Source organism: Pezoporus occidentalis, unplaced genomic scaffold, assembly GCF_034315485.1.
Source record: "Pezoporus occidentalis ecotype Australia unplaced genomic scaffold, CSIRO_AGI_Poc_V1 ctg160, whole genome shotgun sequence".
NCBI lineage: Eukaryota > Metazoa > Chordata > Aves > Psittaciformes > Psittacidae > Pezoporus > Pezoporus occidentalis.
Window position 1 is genome coordinate 450,027 of NW_026913426.1, and position 20,171 is coordinate 470,197.

At 39.2% G+C, this 20,171-nt stretch overlaps 1 protein-coding gene across 6 annotated transcripts in view; it reads right to left on the bottom strand.

Moving 5' to 3' along the window:
* CEP112 (centrosomal protein 112) overlaps positions 1-20,171 on the bottom strand; it is a 185,042-nt gene that overhangs the window by 129,285 nt on the left and 35,586 nt on the right. For all 6 annotated transcript variants that reach the window (XR_009963570.1, XR_009963571.1, XM_062612575.1 and 3 more), the window contains exons 12-17: positions 19,686-19,829; positions 16,834-16,988; positions 16,466-16,595; positions 15,639-15,731; positions 14,430-14,489; positions 11,861-11,940 (exon numbers count right to left, since the gene is read on the bottom strand). Coding sequence is in view for 4 of the 6 variants with exons in the window: in XM_062612575.1 (XP_062468559.1) it covers positions 11,861-11,940; positions 14,430-14,489; positions 15,639-15,731; positions 16,466-16,595; positions 16,834-16,988; positions 19,686-19,829 (662 nt within the window). In the remaining 2 variants the exon portion in view is untranslated. The remainder of the gene's footprint in view (positions 1-11,860; positions 11,941-14,429; positions 14,490-15,638; positions 15,732-16,465; positions 16,596-16,833; positions 16,989-19,685; positions 19,830-20,171) is intronic.

Here is a 20,171-nt window from a genome sequence, read left to right on the forward strand (position 1 = left end):
CCCCTGAAACCCATGTACCAGGGAGCTGCTGAACACAGACATGTTTAGGTTTGATACCGAATTACACCGAGCACATTGTTCCCATCTCTAACAAAATCTACCACAGGAAAGAATATAGAAACTGGTTCAGCCTCTTATAAGACCTGTGTAGAGCTCAACATCCTGAAAGAGAAGATGGGATCAGGTTCACCTGCGGAGCGCTGTCCGCATGTGTTACCTTGGAGGGAACACAGAGGAAAACCTCAGCCTCTCCTCCCCAGCATCCTTAATTCAGTTATGGACACTGGGCAACAAACCTCCCTCCCCACAAACTACAGCTAATACTTCCAACTCCACACTGGAAACAAAACCTAAAACCTGAAGCTTGTTCAAGAATATTCACGCTGGTGTCAAGAGACCTTGGAACATGTTTGGTTGAGTCAGACAGAAATGCAACAAATCTAAATGTAAAAGGACAATATGTCAGTCCTCGTGCTGTTAGTGAGCCTCCGAATTTATGCATCTTCTTCCTTAGGAATATATTTTTATTTGGAAATATTATGATGCAAACCTTTAGGAATCTGGTTTTATGCACCTTCCTTTAAGGACTTAATCCCATGAATAAATGCAACATCTCATTATAACCAGGAATAAAACTTCACTTTTTAAGGATGTGGGAGCTCTACTTTCTGTGCAGTCAAGATTTGTACAGAAGCTTAGAAACCACGTACAACAATGGACCGCAGCTCACAAATGTAAGAAAAGCTTTACTTTTTTCCCCCCAAGATACTCAGCCATGTGCCTTGCATGAAGCACTAAAATATTCACTTTGAAGATTATTTTTTTTCAGTTGGACTAGTTGTGGGGCTGAATACAATACAATTACATCACTCAAATCCCCTCAAGCTGAGCCGGCTTGAATATAAAAATAGGGTGAATTTACTCTTTGGCCCCAATTTAAAAAGCAGCAAATTCCCTTTGTTTCAGTGTATAAAGGATATGGCAACAGAATGAGCAATCTTGCACAGCACAAACCATCGCAGTGGAAGTTGACTGTGAAGTCCAGAATTGCAATTTCAGAGAGCAGCACTCTGAAGTGTACTGATAAATGGAAAATATAAACATCTTACATACTTCCTCTTCATGCTTAATCATAAATATTTTCCTTGCTTCATAGAATGCCTTCCAAGAGATAACAACTAAACACAGTAAGCCATTACAGCACTGCGAGACAAGTTAATGAAACGCAGGGCAGCGCAGCGATTTACAGGAGAGGTTAAATAAACTCAAGATGTCGCAGCAAATGTAGTATGAACCAGCATTGCTACTCACAGGGTCCTCACTGCTCCCACTATGAAAACAAGGGTTCACCAACAGCCCACAAGAGCAGGGGATGCACCTGCCTTGGTCTCAGCCTCTTTCTACAAGTTAAAACACTTTAGGTTGCATGTAAGCACACACATGCACAAAACGTGTATGTCCCCGAGCTACATGTGGACAACTTCTGTGGACGGAGGTCCACATCCCATTAGCAAATGCACATCCAGGCTCCCTGTGTGTAGTTTAAAGAGCTTTTGAATGATATTAAAAACAACTAACCATGAAACTCCTGAGGTTTCCTTGTAAAAATCATACCAGGCTTTAATTCATGAATATGCAAATTCTTTGCCAGGTTTTCCAGTGCTGCTGGCAACAGTGAAAGCCCACTCATGTCCAAGCAGACTGTTGTTTGTATTGGAGCACAAAAGCAAAGCTTTTCTGGTGAGGATAAGGATCATTTCTAAGGTAAGGATGCATTTTGTCACTGAAGAAACTCCTGGAGCTTGTTTTCTGATGGACTCTACACGAGCAAGAGGCTTCAGCTCTTGTCTGTCACTGCTTAGGCTGACTCTGGGTTTATCCCTGTACATAACAATTAATCTTGCTCTATAAGGTTGAAGTATAGGCAAAGAAATGGCTGAGCCTTCAGCCCCACCGATGAAGTGATCTTCAAACAGTGATCTGCTTCAGGAGGCCAGGCTCTCCTGATCCTGCATTACGTATATGCACTGATCCTACGCATTTAGATCTGCTGCAGTAACATACGTGTTTGCCCATTCCCTCCTCTCCTTCCCACATATTAATACTCCTGAGGGAAAATTGCTCACTACCCCCCAGACTGCAAACTATTCACTTGCTGGGAGGCAGCTGAAGGTGAATCTTGCTGGGTTTGTTTCTAAACAGCTTTCTGCTTCATTTGTTGACACAAGAAATGAAAAACTGACTTTTTTAAAAGTCTGTGTTGAAGCAAAATCAGTTATCGCCATTTATGTAGTCCACTTAGATTTAAAAGAACCCAAAACTATATAGACATGTGTTCCCAAGGGAGAATACGACTTGATAAACAACATCATATGCAGCAAGTCAAGTAGCTAAAAACACAACCTTCATCCAAACATGCACACTCTTCCGATGCACAAGCAAAATGGTGACAGTTAAGTAACAGCTTCACATGTAAACTACATATTGTGCCTAAATGTACCCATCTTAGCTGTGGTTAGAGTATCTTACACAGAGGCAGTTATTACTAGCAAGCAATGAGGAACAACAAGGGCTCTCCTACAACGCGAGCACCCAAACATATGGAGTATGTGCAGAACACTTCTTTTTGGTGTGGAGAGGAAGAAAGACAGTGTGAAGTCATTCAAGCGGAATGATAACTAAACCAAAGCCAGATCAAAGGAACAAAGAAGAAAGACTGAAATGTGAAGCTGAAATATTTATTGCCTTCAAAACATCATCCCTATCCTGTTTGGGCCTTTAATATTTTGAAGCTGTTAGAAAGCATTCGAACTTGTTTCATCATTTCAAAGAAATAAAGGCAAATACATGAAGTAGGGAACAATTTTATCTTTCAGACCCTGATTTTGAGTATAAGATGAGCTCGTCTTTACGAGAAAAAGCACAAATCCACAGTTTACAGTTTGCATAATTTGACATCAAAGAGCTGGTCTGCATTCTTTCCAGTAAGCTATAATGATATTTACAATGCAATTATTAAACTATATGCTTATGTTTGAAATAAATCATGAGATAACATTAATAAAGCCACTACTTAAAGCCATTAATGAATATAGAGTAAATAATATTCCACGTGTGTAGTTTCACACTTCTGTGAAGTAAGAAGAATAATGCACTACGTTCAAAATTAATGGGTGGCAAATTAACTAGACATTGGTTAAACACACTAATAATTATTATAACTATTTCTCATTATAATAATGACAGGGTACTGTTGTGCTAGGTGATATGCAAACAGAATAAAACCAGCAACTGCAGAATGATGAATGAGATGTGGGTTAAAAGGCTGGGTGAGTGATGTAAATGTGGCTGGAAAGGAAAACGTTATGATTTTGCTCAGCGCTGCAGAAACTGTTACCAAGATTTAGATATACCACATATATGAAAGGCCACAGAGGCTCAGTTATCAAGAGGAGGATTAGAACAGAGACTAATAGCCATGGCTTTCACATGATGAGATGAGCTAAATCGCAACAAGGAGAACATAGGGGGAGAGAGACAGGTATAGATGATGGCTCAGAAAGGAGGAGACAAGATGGTAATTAAAAGGTGGATCAGAAAGCAGCACATTTACTGAAATAGATTCATGAGATACCCAGAGAAGAGGTGCAAAGAAGGAAAAGAGAGGGATCAGAGAGCACTACCCTGGCACAGAAAGCTGGAGGGTGACTAAAATAAACCATCTGAAGGACAAACTATGGGAGAGATCACCAGGCAGAAGAGATCCAGGCAAGAAGAATCACTTCACACTAACAAAAACCAGCCCAAGATGAGTGACAGAGCCAACAGCAGCTGCAAATCAAAGACAAAGATGTTGAAATAAGACCAGTGAGATTGTTAAGGAGGTACAAGGCTACAGTCTTCATTCTGTCATTCTATATATTTAAGGTAACTATTCTTATGGCTAAAATAACTGTACTGTTATAGTTTAGGATTCAGAATAATAATATCCAAGCTGTAATGGACAATACAGTAACTCAGTGCTGAGGAATGATGGGTTACTACTGAGCTTATCACCTCTTTCTAGGAGGCTGGCATGGCCTTGAAATGTACTGCACTGAAGCTAAAAGATACTCTAATGTGAAAGGGCAGCCTTTTGGAGCAATTAACTGAAGCCCCTAACTACATTAATTATCAGGATAGAGATTTACAGCAGTTAACCTAAGTTTTACAGCATGATACACTGCTGCCGTTCCTCTCATGAGGCAATACTTTCCATTTCATGAAGCTATACGTTCCATCGAGCCATTTTCCTAGCTGATATCATTAAGAAGATGTCAAAAGACATCTCTATAACCATCTTGAGGGACTTAACGATCCCATAGACATGGATTAAAAATCAACTGTTACTTTTCTTGGTACCGCTGGGGCTTTCCTTTGAATACATATTTCATTATTGCCAGGAGGTCTCCAGAGAAACTGGTGAAAGAAAATGAAAGGCTGTAAATAGTTAATAGAACACTTTATTTGTTCTTTTAAGTGAGACTATTAAATAAAGCTACCGCATTTTTTGGTCCTCTGTTCATGCTTTACGTCGTGCCCCCCGGAGCGAGGGTTATGTCAGCATGGTCACCACTGCTCAAGGAATGTTTACAATATGCTGGAAACTTTGACTGGTTTTGCCCTAAAAGGTTTCAGATGCTGGAGCCGAGCACCAAGTGGAGAACAGCCGGGTGTTTTTCCACTGATTCTTACAGGAGGGGGAAAGAAAACCCAACCAAAACCACACAACCCTGCTTTAAAGAGTAAAACGACATCCACATTCCTCAGCCACTTAACGCTACCCCTGGTTTCAAATCACAAAGTTTGCTTTCTTCATCATGCTGCAACTGTTCTAACGAGACAACACTGAGCGTGTTACTGAAAGAGAAGGATGAACACAACGAACATGAGCATAAACTCTTAACAGTGTTCTTTATTGCAACATTTGGAATTAAAGACAATGCCGTCTCATATTTCTTTAAGTATTTCCGGCTTTAAATAGTAATAGCTTTTCCATTCCTACAAGAATTCCTCCACACACAAATACCTCATTTTCAAGGAAGAATGGAAGTAACTAAAGGACAAAACAGCTTCACTTGGGCAATTATCCTAAAAATATTAACAACAGCAATTCTTCAGAATTTGGATGCAGCTTCGAGGAACAAGGAAGGAAAAAAATACATTAATGAATTAGCTTGTGGTTCAAGCTATGACTCCATTTAGTTATTGTTGTATTGATGATTATCAGGCAGTTGTATTTTTCACTGTGCACAGCCTTTATGACATACATCACTACAAGAAGTCCATATGATACAATCCATGCAATAGGATTCTGCAGAAGCAGCTGTTTAAAAATAAAGCTCTCAAAGGCTTTGGTATAACCAAATTCCCCAGGTCCACTGTAAATCTCAGGGTTTCAAAAATATAACTTCCGTACATTCTGAAAAGTCCAAATTTATTAAAAATGTTGGGATCCAACAATTATGCAGCTCTAAGCAGCAAAACAAAGTGAAGTTTTATTCACTTCTACTTATTCTACCTCTTTCTGCCATCTATCTTCACACTTTATCCTTGCCTTCATCTGTTTCCGTCTTTACTAGCTCAGAAGCATCATATGCACCATTTATTTCTCTCAAATTCACATCCCCTTACTTCTTTTAAATTGCCCCTTTTACGATCTAAACCTCCCGTGGTGCAACTTGAGACCGCTTCCTATTGTCCTGTCACTTGTTAGTTGGGAGAAGATACAGACCCTCTCCTGGCTCCATCCTCCTCTCAGGCAGTTGTAGGGAGCGATAAGGCCCCCCCGAGCCTCCTCTTCTCCAGACTGAACCCCCCAGGTCCCTCAGCCGTTCCCCATCACACTTGTGCTCCAGGCCCTGCACCAGCTCCACTGCCCTTCCCTGGCCCTGCTCCAGGACCTCAATGTCTCTCTTGTAGTGGGGGGCCCAGAACTGAGCACAGGATTCGAGGTGGCCTCACCAGTGCTGTGAAAGCTGTATTTTTAGGAACTGCTGTAAAAATACAAACCCGGTTAATAGACAGGAGCAGCTTTGCTGGTTTCTGGGAAGTTTCACCCTTCTTTCTTCCCCAGAAGAGTTTGAAACAAGTTCAGATGAGGAGCAACAGGGAAAAGGAGGGGTGCTGCCAGTTTCTTATGGAAACAAACAATTTTATTAAGTGACTTTAGATAAAGCAGCTGCTAAACATTTGCTCTATCTCATCACCACTTGCAAAGGGCTCAGAGTTGGCTCCATGGACTGGTTTAAAAGGCAAAGATTGAGAGGAAGAAGGCTGTGAAGTATTTAACTGTAGATAGTGTGCACGCACCCCTCGATGCTTCAGTGTTCCACTACAACATCTGCACCTGCAGATGTAGCATTTAATTTCATTTCTCCTAACAGGGCTTTTTGAAAAGGTGTTTCCTTCAATGACACTACAGACTAGAGGAGTAAGAACCCAGGAAAGCTGTATTTCAGTAGCGTACATGAATGAACACTTCATTACAACACATGCAAACCAAAAAGCGTTAAATCAGATTCCATCATTATTCCCAGCATGTTAGAACCATCACAACCACCATCCTGAGCAACCACCAGCAGCAGCAAGGTCTGTACTTCCCTGCAGGTGACAGAGAAGAGCCTCGACTCTTACATATGTTTATAATTTAGTCCAAAATCTCCATCTCAAGATGGACAAACCTTATACTTCTTGGCAGTCATAAAGGGATTATGGACTCCAGAATGGAAGTGGCAAAGCTAAACCACATTACCACTGAGGTGGTCTAAATATATACTGTATTAACATTTCAAAGCCTATTTATTTCTACAACCAAATCCTCCCTTCTTTACTGTTTCATCTCTAGTTTTATATATTATTACTAATAGCATATAAATGGACTTCAAACTAACTGCTGTAAACCAAATGTTTCCTCCTGTACACCTGATATCCTCCCTGCTGTAGGTCAGGCTGGCAGCTATACCTCGACCACTGATGGTGCACATAAGTGTTAATAATGTGCATGGACATTCTGCTCTTTCTTGGGATCGTAAAAGAGATTTTTACCTCTGATCTTAAGCAACAAGGGTCTAAGTCTTTCTGTTAATCAGCAAATAAAGGAGGCCAGCCTTAAAGTACGCACACTTCTGCTGCCTGCAAATAATGCCACAGAACTGTGATACTTCCATGGGAAGCGTTGGGATCATTGCTGTGAACACCACCCCAACACTAATTTCTGAATGTTTAAATTGTGAATGCACCAGAGACTTCTCTCCAGGATACTTCCTGAACATGCACTGCCATTGCTGTTTCATGAAACTACTGCTGTTTTCACAATGGCAAGGAAGACTGTTCTCTGTGCCTTACAATGCTATTTTGGAACCCAAAGAAACAGTAAAAAAGGAAAGGTATTATTCTCATGAAAATAGAACCTTCAATATGCCTTCAACCCATTCTATAGTCAGAGGGCTGGAGTTCATCTTCTATATTTTGAAGGCTAATAGCACCAAAGGTCAGTTTTTAATGCAACATCTGTTGAAGAGAGACATTTAATATTGTGATCAACATCAAACCGAATAAGGCATCAGCAGCTCAGAACGTTTGCAGCTTTTTATGACAAGTTAAATGCCACTTTTGTTTAGTAATCAAGACAGATATTTACTAAAACCTGCTACTTATAGACACAGCAGGTGTCTTGATAGCCAGAGAACGGGCAAAGCAAGTCTAAACTGAAGGGAGCTTACCCACTGAGACATTTTAAGCTTGATGGAATTATTGCTAAGTGATAAACACCACAGTGTAACCTGATTTTTATTCTTGACACAATTCTTTACTGTCAAAAGCAGCCATTTGTTAGGTCTTTAGGAAAACTGCATAAATCTTCTGCCTGCAATACAACTATTGGGAACAACACTCAAGGTTGGATCAGGTAAGTAAAGTTGTTTCACAGATGATCATTGAAATGGAAACAAGAGTAAAAATGGTTAAAGAGCCTTTAACATACATGTCCTTGCCTTGCTTTTAAACCACATCAACACCATACCTATTTCCAGTTCCTTAAATATAGCCGCAAGTCTCTAAGCGCCTACACTTCAATTCTTCCATAAAATGGGAAATACTTCCCTACAGCCCAGTAAACAAAGTTATGAAAAATCAGATATTAAAAATATGAGCAAAAAAAAACATATTTAATAAACAGGTGTCCAAATTTCACAGAGCAGGACACAACAGATCACGCTGAGAGCCACTCCGGGTACCAGTGCTGTACAATGTCAACTAGGGCTTCTCTTTCTCTTCCATGCAATTTCTTCAGCAACAAACGGGTACAGGGTTTCTTTTTCTTACTGTCTTTTCCTGTTGTACTCAACCCAGTCTGCACAATTACAACGAATCACACACATTGTAATGTAACTACACCTCTTCATTTCCTACTCCCCTAACTTAAAGTTTGAGAACCACAGAGATGTAGCCTATTTGTAACCCGCATTAAAACTCTCATTGCACATTTTATGCAACCAAACTAGAGAGATCAGCGAAACAACCTCCCCCCCCCCCCCCCCCAATTACACAGGAACTTTTTTAGGAACACTTTGTTAGCACATAAATACAGTTTAAATGACACTTTAGAAAAATCCTCACAGCACTTCTAGTAACTTGCGTTATTAGGCACTGCCTATGACATGCACTGCTCAACTAAAGAGGAAATTTATACCTACAAGTCACCCCCAACAGTCATGAGGATTAGAGCAATTCTGTCACAAAAGATGTGGTTTTGACAGCTATTTCTACCATAAACTTCAGAAGAAGAAAGAGAAACCCTTCCATCAACTATGGAAACCACTATTCTGCATTAAAACTCTGGCAACACTGGGGGTCTTCTGAAGTGAAAGATACTTTCAGAAACAGGGATTTTACTATTCCACACGATGTCTCAAATCACTTTCATTATGCATCTGTGTGGCGATGTTTGAAACTGCAACAGCACTGTTTGCTGTCACACCACTGGAAAATAATGATAATAACGAAAAAAACAACCCACTAAAATACCTGCCACTTCCCCTTCTATGTGCTTGCAGCTGACTAGCTGCTCCAGATAGAATCCTGTGGCCATTTCAGAATCAAAGTGCATTCAGATCAAAGCGGTTTATGAGAAATCACTGATGCACACTGGGTTCTGAGCTGCAATTCCACAAGGCATCGTTTCTATTGAAGATGGTGAACCATATTTTCACCCACGTCAAGGAAGATAAGGTTGTTTTATTTTCACCCATGTCAAGGAAGAGAAGGCCATGTTCTAAAGGTTTACTGTGTCTGCCTCAGCTTGTAATTACTTAATTCCATTCCCCAAACAGGGAAAGAAATACAGCGAAACAAAGCATTTTCACATAAAGCATTAGATCTTATGAATTCATATTCATAGCAAAAGGACTAATTTTGTAGTAATGGGGAAAAAAGAAGCCATAAGGAAGTCATCCATTTTTGACACAAAAATATTACACCTGTTATCTATTACCTATATCCTATATAAGCACATATAAAATCATAATATTGTCCAGAACTCTTGGTACTAAATGAATGACTTGGTTTCCAGAAAGTGTGCCTTGCAGGATTAGCAGTTCCCCTGTACTGGGCACATGAGTCTCTTCTTAAGTCCTGTGCACTGACAGATCAGAACTGTACAGATGCAAGACCCCAGGGGTTCTGCACCAGAGCTGAAATGTGAAAGAACCAGCCAGCTGAATATACGCTGGGCTTAGACTAGGGCACTACACCTCTATAAATACAGTATTTTTCATCTTCAGGAACACAAATTCACCCTGATGATTCTTCCAACTTCTGTCTCCATCCAGGCAAAAATACATGAAGCTATTTTTTACCTATTCAATTACAAAATGATTACTTATTAGCATTACTAATTCCATTACTAATCCCAAATCACTGCTAGAAAAACAACCAAAAGAACAGTAGCACAGATTCACTATTAACAAGTATCTCCAAAATTAAAACATTTTCCACTTTAAATTATGAGAGTGATATATCATCTAATATCAGAAATCACTCCAGTATTTCCAACACCTTGAATCAGTAAAATAAAGTAAGCATAAGAGTGCCATAGGACATGGAAGCAGAGATGGGAAAGTACTCTACAATATGAGTGGAAGTAGTTCATATTAGAAGACACTTTGAAAACTGGGAATACACATTAATCACTTGCTGCAGGAAACATTCTAGACACAGCTTTAACCCATCACAAAGTCTCCAGGACTGACCCATCCCCAGTTTTGGCCAAAGGACCCATTCACACCAAGCACAAGGGCTGGCCTCTGCCAACATCATCTTCATTTGTGGGCCCTGAAGCATCCACCAGGAAACTGGGCTCTTGGAACTTGAGTCTTTCAAATCCTTACTCTAACCCATACATTAAACCTAAGCTTACTTACATCTCGGGAGTATCTGAAATGCATGTGGACCTCCTCAGCTGTCTACAACAGCTTCTCAGTGCAGTGCTAGTAACTAAAACTAAATTCAAATCCACAGCGCACTAACACACTTCACAACTACTTGACTGATGAGGAGTAGAACCACGTTCACTCTGCACTGAGAGCACCCACATGAGGAATAAATTCTGAGCAGCCAATGGACTGCAAAGTCAGACTTATTGTATTAACTTAAGTGCAAACTGACATGTTATTTGAAAGATGTGGAAGGTAATTTATGTGACTATTATCAATGAATCAGACATTAAAATACTAAAAGATTAAGCTCAGCTGATAACGATTCAATTTCCCTAAAATTATAAATAATTGTCTGTAAAGAATTTACAGATTAAAAGCTAGAGATTTTATTAATGTCTGCAGTGATTTAAGATAGCCTCTATTTATGCCAAATACCTAAGAGATTATAAAATAAAGGAATACAGACTTCAGCCCCGTGACTTTTATTGAATAAAAGTATCTTCACAGTGCCTCTATCAGCCTAGATAAGATACAGCCTAATACTCAACTGAATAGTTCTAGCAAATCACTTCTGGTTCCTCTCAGAATAATCTGTTTTCCCTAAAAATTATTCCTGTAACTTTGAATTTAAACTGGCTGAACATATGGAAATAATATTTTACATAATTGAGAATGGAAGCAGCATAACAAGAGTGGATCTTGTTGTAAGTGCATCTGCTGTATGTAAACCACTCCTCTGCTCAGAAAACATCAGGCTTGTTGTGTCCCGATTAGATTTTTAATGTACAAGGGCAGCAAAAGAGCTGTTCCAAGTTACTTAATGAAAAGTGTCTTCTCTTTGCTGCACAACGTTTTTGAGCCTGAGCCACATTTGAAACACAAGTTTTCACACACAAAGTGGGATATCGAAGAGGAAAAAATCTACATTAAAGGTCTAATTTATGGAAATAAAAACCAACCCCCGCCCAAACATAACATACTAAACCAAATTAAAATGTAACTTAAATAAATACCTCTTTAAAATTTCCCTTCCTCTAAAATCATCCAAAGCATCAAGTCTTTAGCTTGGATTCTTTGCCTGCTCTGTATCTACTCTCAGTCGAAGCTGGCTTCATTCATCTGACAAGGCAAGACCCACTGACACCACCAACTCCCATTCTGTTTTACTCCTGCCACTTGAAAGCCCATAAATCTGGGTGCCTCGGTTCTTGCTTTACTCTGTTAATTTTTATGGCTGACTAGAACCCTGGAGATGCAGCTTTATGATGGGACAATAACCCAGACAAATCACAGGCAGGCAGTTACATGAGACAGAGCACGAGTTTAGTTAATAAATTTGATTAAAAAGTTGGGGATGGTTCAACAATTATTCCATATTCACTTACTTCAATGTCTCCTCCAGTTTGCGAATTTTCTTCTGAGCATCCCCTCTTTCTTTATCAAGATCATTCCGGATGCCATGAATCTACCATTGAAACGAAAAAAAAACATATTTTAGCTAAAACACAGTCAGATCTGAAAACAAAGTTATTTTAAATTATAAAAGCCTATTTATTTCAATATTTCTCCTGCATGGATGCAGACAACCATGTATATATTCCTAACATAAAATGCAAGAATAAGAATTAACAGAGATGAAGTATGAAAATACAGCAAATACAATTGTTTTTCTTGTCAAAGTGAGTATTATCCTCTACAATAAAGAGATACCAGTAATGACATAAAACAGATACATACAGGAAAGCACATAGAAAAATGCCTAAAATAATGACGTGTATTCCTTATGGTGCAGAGTTCCTACCTACCAATTTGTGAATACCCAAAGCAAAGTACTTTTTATCCATTGTTTCCACAATAAGAGTATCAAACATAATGGCAGTAATTAACTTTACTTTAGAGTCATACTCAAGCATTAACTATCTGAGGGTAGATACTCTAAGGAAAGTAACACTTCAAGGAAAAGTGGTTTACTACTAATGAAGTCCTGCCCCACTGAAATCAAACCAGAGTGCTGGAATCATTATAGAAAGCCTTTAATTCTGTGTAGTCAGAAGTGTAAGAGTACAGTCATCCAATGCAAAACCAAATGTAGAGATGCTTTGCTATGAGCAGCTCCCTGCAGGTGTTTATTACACAGAAGTCTGAACACTTGGTTTGAAAGAGCTTTCAGCCCCATGGCTGCCTATCAGAGTAAAGAAGGTACTGCCAAACCTGGTATAGTCCTATGCATTCAACAGCTGGCTCGAGAAGGGCTCTCAGGAGTAACGTGTCCCTGTTCTTATCCTTAGCTCAGTGTTTGGAAAACAAGTGGTAGATTATTTATAAAAAGCAGGTGTTTCCTTGGCTTGTAAAACCATTTAGTTTAACTGGTTCCTGATACAGCAGATAAGGACACTGAATCAAACAGTGACATTTAGGGTTACTACCTAGTTTTTGTTTGATGTTTAAATATCCTAGCAGGCAATAGCCACTGTAGACTAATAAAGATTATTAGATAATGGGTAGGTTCTTAAGCGAACAGATTGCACCAGAGACTTCACTACTCCTTTACTTGAGGGCAAGCTTGTTTTAGTATTTTATGGGCCAATCCATATTATTTTATGGATTTATATCCCTAGATTCTTCCCATGTATTTTTTTCTCCTCCTGTCTCAAAGATTTGCTTTAGAAAACACAGTTACATCCCAGTTACAACTCAGAACCTGTCCTTACTGGAGGAGAAGGATCACTGACATGCTCTTAGCCCATGCTATGTACCATCCTCCCAAATGATCCTCAAACCTCATTCAAGATTCACACAGGACAGGCAGCACTGCAGCAGGTAGCATGGATGCCTCCACCTCACTGCCCAGAATTGTGAAGTTTAATAGTCTAGATGTGAGCAATTTGATAGCATTTCGACTTGGTGCCTGCAAATATTACCAGTCACTTTTAGTCTGTACTTATCTGCAGTGGAAGCGATGTATTGCAATAAACCAATGTCTACTAAACTACAATAGCTAGAAGATATCAAAATTATACTACTATATCTTTATTTTGACCTGCAATATTGTTAAATCCTAGGCTTTTAGTGAGCCAACACTCATAAAAAAAACATGACTTGGCTAAAAACACAAATGAAGGCTAAGATCAGACCAAAACATATCTTGGAATGAAAAAGTATTTGAATTCAAGTAAGCAGAAGGCACTAACTCAAACCAAAATCTCACAATTCATGCTGCAAATGCTATTACCAAATGATGAGTAATAATCACAATTTGTTATTTTATGTTATAAAATTACATTTGGAAATGATATGTTTGCATAACATCCTTTCAATTAAACAGGCAGCCAACGCACCCTCTCACGCACGAGTTCAATGTCACTAAAATGGAAGGTTAATATGAAACCCATTGATGTTTAAAGTCTAAAAGAGTACACAGTATTTGCAAAGTGCATTAAGATGAAGTGGGTTTGATGAAAATTACATTTCTCAGTTTCAGCTTCTGATGTTAAAACAATGCACGTTGACAATACTTAGAGAACACATTCAAATCAGGGAGAAGCATGGAATAAAGATATATTGTGGAAAAAGAAGTACGGAAGAACACAGGAACACCCACAACAGGGCAGGCTAAGTTCAATGTAGTTCATCATCTTTCCTCTAGCAGCAGCTACCAGCTGCCAACAGAAGAGTACAAACAGGCCAGGCTCACAGTGGCACATCTTTGGGAAGGCTCTCCCAGCCTCCAGTGTTTGACAGCAGACTCCCAGCCTCAGAGGCGCTATCTCTGTCCTTAGAGAGCTGTGCTTCAAATCCTCCTTGAACTTCGCCGATTATTTTTCCAACCCATGTAAAATGTTTAGATGCCAAAATTTACTTCTTGAGGCATTCCAGAATTTCAACCTTTAGCCTTTGTATACCAAAAAAAATTGGAAATATGGCTAAGATGGTGTATTTTCCTGATAACGTTACCTGTTTTTCATACACACGCTCCAAGTGAAGTTTCTCCTGTTGAAGCTTGTATTCTTGATCCTGCAAGGGAAGAGATACGATTTGTCTATTTAGAACACACATTTTCCTTTCATTTCAGTCATCATTTAACACACACGTATTTGCTATTGTACAGAACAATCAATACAAATTCAAGAGCCACTTTATATCATTAAAGACTTTTGACATACAAATTAAAACAACAGCAAAAATACCCACATGTAACAAAACTATCTTAAAAGTCATGATTCATGTTTTCTAAAGAGAAACAGCAACTCGCTCTCCTGAACTATTAAAATGCCATTCTGTACTACATCAACTGTGAAACGAAAGGCATAGGAGGAAAAGTAGATGCCAAACTCAAACAGGATGGATACATGATATGGATGTTTAACTCATTATCCTGAGATAGAAGGATTCATTTAAAAGCCTATAGGAAGAAGGAATATTGAAGTGAACTGTTAAATAGCAACAAAAATTTAAACTATTTTGAGACTTACTTTAAAACTGTTTAAAGTTTAGGAGAAAAAAGAGGTATATGCAATTCTTTGATATGCTTCTCTATAAAATCTATATACCTCTATATTGATTTAACATGTGCATGGAGACCTCATAGCAGCCTTCTAGTATCTGAAAGGGGTGTACAGGGATGCTGGAGAGGGACTCTTCATTAGGGACTGTAGTGATAGGACAAGGGGTAATGGGTTCAAACTTAAACAGGGGAAGTTTAGATTGGATCTAAGGAAGAAGTTCTTTCCTGTGAGGGCGGTGAGGCACTGGAATGGGTTGCCCAAGGAAGTTGTGAATGCTCCATCCCTGGCGGTGTTCAAGGCCAGGTTGGACAGAGCCTTGGGTGCCATGGTTTAGTGTGAGGTGTCCCTGCCCATGGCAGGGGGGTTGGAACTGGATGATCTTAAGGTCCTTTCCAGCCCTAACTATTCCGTGATTCTACTCAACGAATTACAACAAGTAGTTAAAAAGTTCTCTGCTTTTACCCACAGAGTGATGCCTTAGTCATACTTTTTATATCAACTTTTAAGCATGAGGTGGCACTTTATCCATTTCTTTGAATTAAATACATGAAGATGCATGTTATATATAAGTGCATTTTAGTAAGGCCATCTAAACATTCAATTCACTGGGACAAGTAAAAATAGCTGGTCATTCCTGAGAAAGAAATTCAGGACTCACCCTCATCTGTTGCTGTCTTTGATGTTCTGAATCTTGTAGCTGCTGTTTTAATAGAGCCACACTACGCTGTAACTCTTCAATCGCATCGGATGCCTGCAGGGATTTAACAAAACCAGGAATTTGTGTTGCATTCCTCATTGGCCTCACAGATACATCTTTAATGAGTTTACATTTATTTCTCAAAGGTGCCTGGAAACTGGAAAAAAAATATCAAATTGGGAAAAAAACACATGTACGAGTTTACAACTCTGGATATGTCACTTGTGTCTGTCTGGTTAACTTAGAAATGTGAACAAAACCACTAGAAATAGACAATAATAAAACACCCTTGGCACTAACAATTGGAATTTAAAGGGAGCAAAGTAGCATCAAAGCTCCCAGAATTCCAGTAAATAAATGCAAAAGGCCCCATCTGTCCTATGGCTCTGAGGATTGGCAGATTTAAAACATGAGCCTTTTCTACAAGCGTTTACCTTGAAAATTGCATTAAATATATACCATATATCTACCTGTGCATATTGGTAGATATCTGGACTTTCTAAAGAAGTACACAAACAAAATCAGTGTATTAATTGTCCCTTATCTGAATCAGCTATGGAAATACCACCTGTATGTACTTACACACACGCCACAATTTTCAGACAACTTCAGATGATTTTTCAGTCAAATTTGGGAATGAAAAAGTAAATCACAATTTGTTTTTAAACTTATGCCCATGAATAACTTTGGGAACTGAAGAGTTCCTTGGATTTATTCATAAGCATCACATTTCTATTGAAGAGACCACTTCAACAACATTTTAATGCCTGTTACATGTGGAAGCATACCTTAGCTGCAGAGAGAGCATGTTCCTGCTTTATAAAATTTATATCAACATCATATTTACTTTGTAGTTGCTGAATGTTCTTCTCGTATTCCTGTATAATATGGTCCTTGTCTTTCTGAAGGGAGCTGTGCCTACAAGCAGTAAGCAAACAGAATATGGAAATTGCCTTCATATTCTGGCATTTTACCTGCTCAGTATCAATTCTACAGAGTACGCGAGTCTGCCTGCACCACGTGCTTGTAGCAGAATGAAACGCTTATAAATAATGGAAGGATAACATCCTCCTTCCAGTGGTCACTTGGGTCAGTTCCCAAATGAGTTTTACATCAATTAATACAATGTTAAAACCAGCAACAGCCAACGAATTACCTTGCTTTCGCTTCCTGAAGTTCAGAGCACAGCACCTGGTAACGCTGCTCTGCATCAGCCTTTTCTTGAGATAACTTTTGACGCTGTAAATTACTATTTTCAGCCTCCACAGTCAACTGCTGGACACGAGCCTCCAGTTCTTTGACAGTCTGGTTCTGAAAGAACAGGTTGAGAAAACACCAGAATAAATTAGGGGATGCTCCCGATGTTATTCAGTAGCCTAAAGCAACAAGGTTCTTTGGTGGTCCAGAGACACAAGAGTTACAACAGCAGAAGTGTCATCAATCACGACCGTAAATTCTATGCTGTATATAAATCTTCAAAATACAGAGGCCTGCTCCCCCCTGCAAAGTAACAAATCTTCCTCCCCGAGCAAAAGAATGCGTGCAATTGATTTCTATATTTCTACTCTTTTAAAATGGGAAACACAACAGACGTTTCTAAGGGAAACCGCAATGGATGCACAGAAAGCATTTTAGACCTCCCATGAACCACAGAGCGTGTTATCACTAGCACACCCTAGCACAACCTGTATGTGGGAAGGGGTATTTGGGGAAAAATCCATATATATATATATAAGATTTTACCGATTGTTATGGCAATGAGCAGCTATAAAAGTCAGCTAGAAACTTATCAAACTGTATAGCAGTCAGTGAAATCTGTAGCTCTTTCATACTGAAATATCCTTCAAAGTACTCCTACAACCATCATATGTTTACAGACATACAAATATATATATATATATATCTTAAATTCCTAAACTAAAACAAGGAGCAATGCACTAGGGTTGCTAAAGAACGATAGATTTTTATGTGCACACTTGGGAAAAACCACATCCAAGGATGTAAATGAAAAGATACTGTAATGCCCGCTATAGATTTGGAGGATATAAGGTTGTAACACAAATGCTGCATTAACAGTGCAAATGCTACCTAGCTGTGTTTGAAATCAATTAACAAATATTAACTATATCCACTGATCATCTTGTAAGGTAAGTGCACTGCCTCCATTTCATTACTAGAAAAGGAAGTGTTGTGCACAATCTGTATCAGGACTGAGAGTGCACTCCTCAAGTGTCTGCTGGTTTACCTTTCCCTAAGCTACTTCTCCCCATCATTTGTTTAATTACAGTGATTTCCTCACAATGATTTACAAACATCTATTAAAATGTGCATTTTTTCCCCAGAACTTCATCCTGTAACATAAACAATTTCAACATGAGCAGAATGAGGACAGGCAGGTTACTGCTTCCCATTCTTCCCTACATTTATGTTAATAAGCATGGAAGTGAAAGAACTCCAGAGCTGGAGTCAAAAAACTAAGATGCAGCTGCCCTTCCAGGATGTGTCATAGTTATTTTTACATTAACAAAGGTCCAAAGGGAAGTGGAACAGTGTTGTCACCCTCTGTTAAAGTAAAACCAAAACGCAGACATCTGCCATCTCGAGCCAGCACCTCAATTGTCACATAGAATCACAGAATGGTTTGGGTTGGGAAGGACCTTGAGATCACCCAGTTCCAACCCCCAGTAAGCATGGGACAGTTAAATGAGCCTGGGCTAATGCAAGAACCTCACACAGCCAGAACGGTGACCTGAACTTCACCAACTGGCTTAAGATACTTCAGAAACAGTGCAGCAAAGTTTTCCATCACTGTAAAGCTGGCTGCATGGTGGGGGTTTGGTTGGGATTTTTTTGTGGTTTGGGGGCTTTTTTTGTCTATTTTGGGGGTGAGGGTTTGTTTGAGGGTTTTTTTTTTTAGAACAGATTAAAAAAAACAAGCAGGCAAGAAAAGTTATACCTAACATGTTACCAAACACCACAATTCCTTCCCAGCCCTCAAGGAAGTTAATACATGTTCAATGCACAACCCCCTGCTTATCAGTCCTATGGTATTAAATAGTTCAGGCAATTTCAGTTGCTAACAGCACTGGCATTCTCAACAATGTGAAACTCTGAACAAGGGAACTCAAATACCAACAAAACCACCAAAAATCAGCAGAGAGAAAGAAAGAGAAGAGAGAAAAAAGAAAACTAATTTCCAGTGACAGACTCATCTTTCATCTTAAGCCCTGCCTTGAACTCTACCTTGTTTAATTATTAAATCAGAAGCTGCTCAGCAAGATCTGTCTACTTTTGATGGTTCTTAAATTCAGTCTTGCTGACAGACTGTGTCCATTTTCCCTCTGTATTTACTGCTACCTATGCCATGATCTGAATGCTAATTCTTAAATACAACATTCATTAATAAAGAAATAAGTTTTGTTTGACATTGTCTTTCCGCTCATCCCATCTTCTTCCTACCTCATCCTCATAAAAAGTACAGGATGCTTTCTTGAGGATACCTGTTAATTTTTTGCCTTTTTACAACATTTATATACCAGGCACAAAATCCTGCTCACATGTTTCTAATTATTCTAGGGAAGAAATGCAATAAATTGGAACAATGCAATAATTATTAAAATATGGTTTATTTGCTCTTTAATCTACTAGAAGCATTTGATCGCTCAAAGAGGAGGTCATAGTAAGAAGTCACATGTACTTACAAAAACAGACATACTATATACATCCTTATTTATAACTTGAATCAAAGGCAGTAAGAAATGCTAGTCCTTCAGCACAAACACGTATCTGAGCAGCATTCACTTGAAGGGCTGTACTTCAATGAGTTTTACCTGGGAGAAAATCCGTGGTTGGACCAGCTTCCAGGCCACTGTTCTCTCCCAACAGAGAACAACTGCACTGCACTACCAAAACCACTTTTCAGCCCAACAGCACTTACATACACAAGTGCATGAAATGTGCACACTGCACAAGACACTTGCTATTGTGACATATTCACGAGTAACTTACAGTTGACTTTATCTGTTCCAAATAATCTTCCTCCATCTTGTCAAGACGAGTGTTGGTGTCCTCCAGCAGCTCCTGCATATTTTCTGTGTGCTTCTTCCGGATATTGAACTTCTCCTTTTCCATTTCAGCCACTGCACTGTGAAGCTGCATCACAAAAAAGGTTAGGAAATAAGTGGTATATAAAACAGCATTCATAAATATCGCATTATTATAGTATAGAAACAGAATAACTGAGAAGCAGAGGCCACATTTCCGACCTCTACAACAAAACTAGATCACTGTCTCACTAAATAGGTCCACTATGACCCTGTAAAGCAGTTATTCAGGAGTATGAGCAAGTCACAGAATCATAGAATAGCTTGGGTGGGAAGGGACCTTCAAAGGCCACCTAGTCCGTACACGCTGCGATGAGCAGGGACATCTTCCACTAGATTAGGTTGCTCAGAACCACATCCAGCCTGGCCTTGAATGTCATTTAAACGTGTA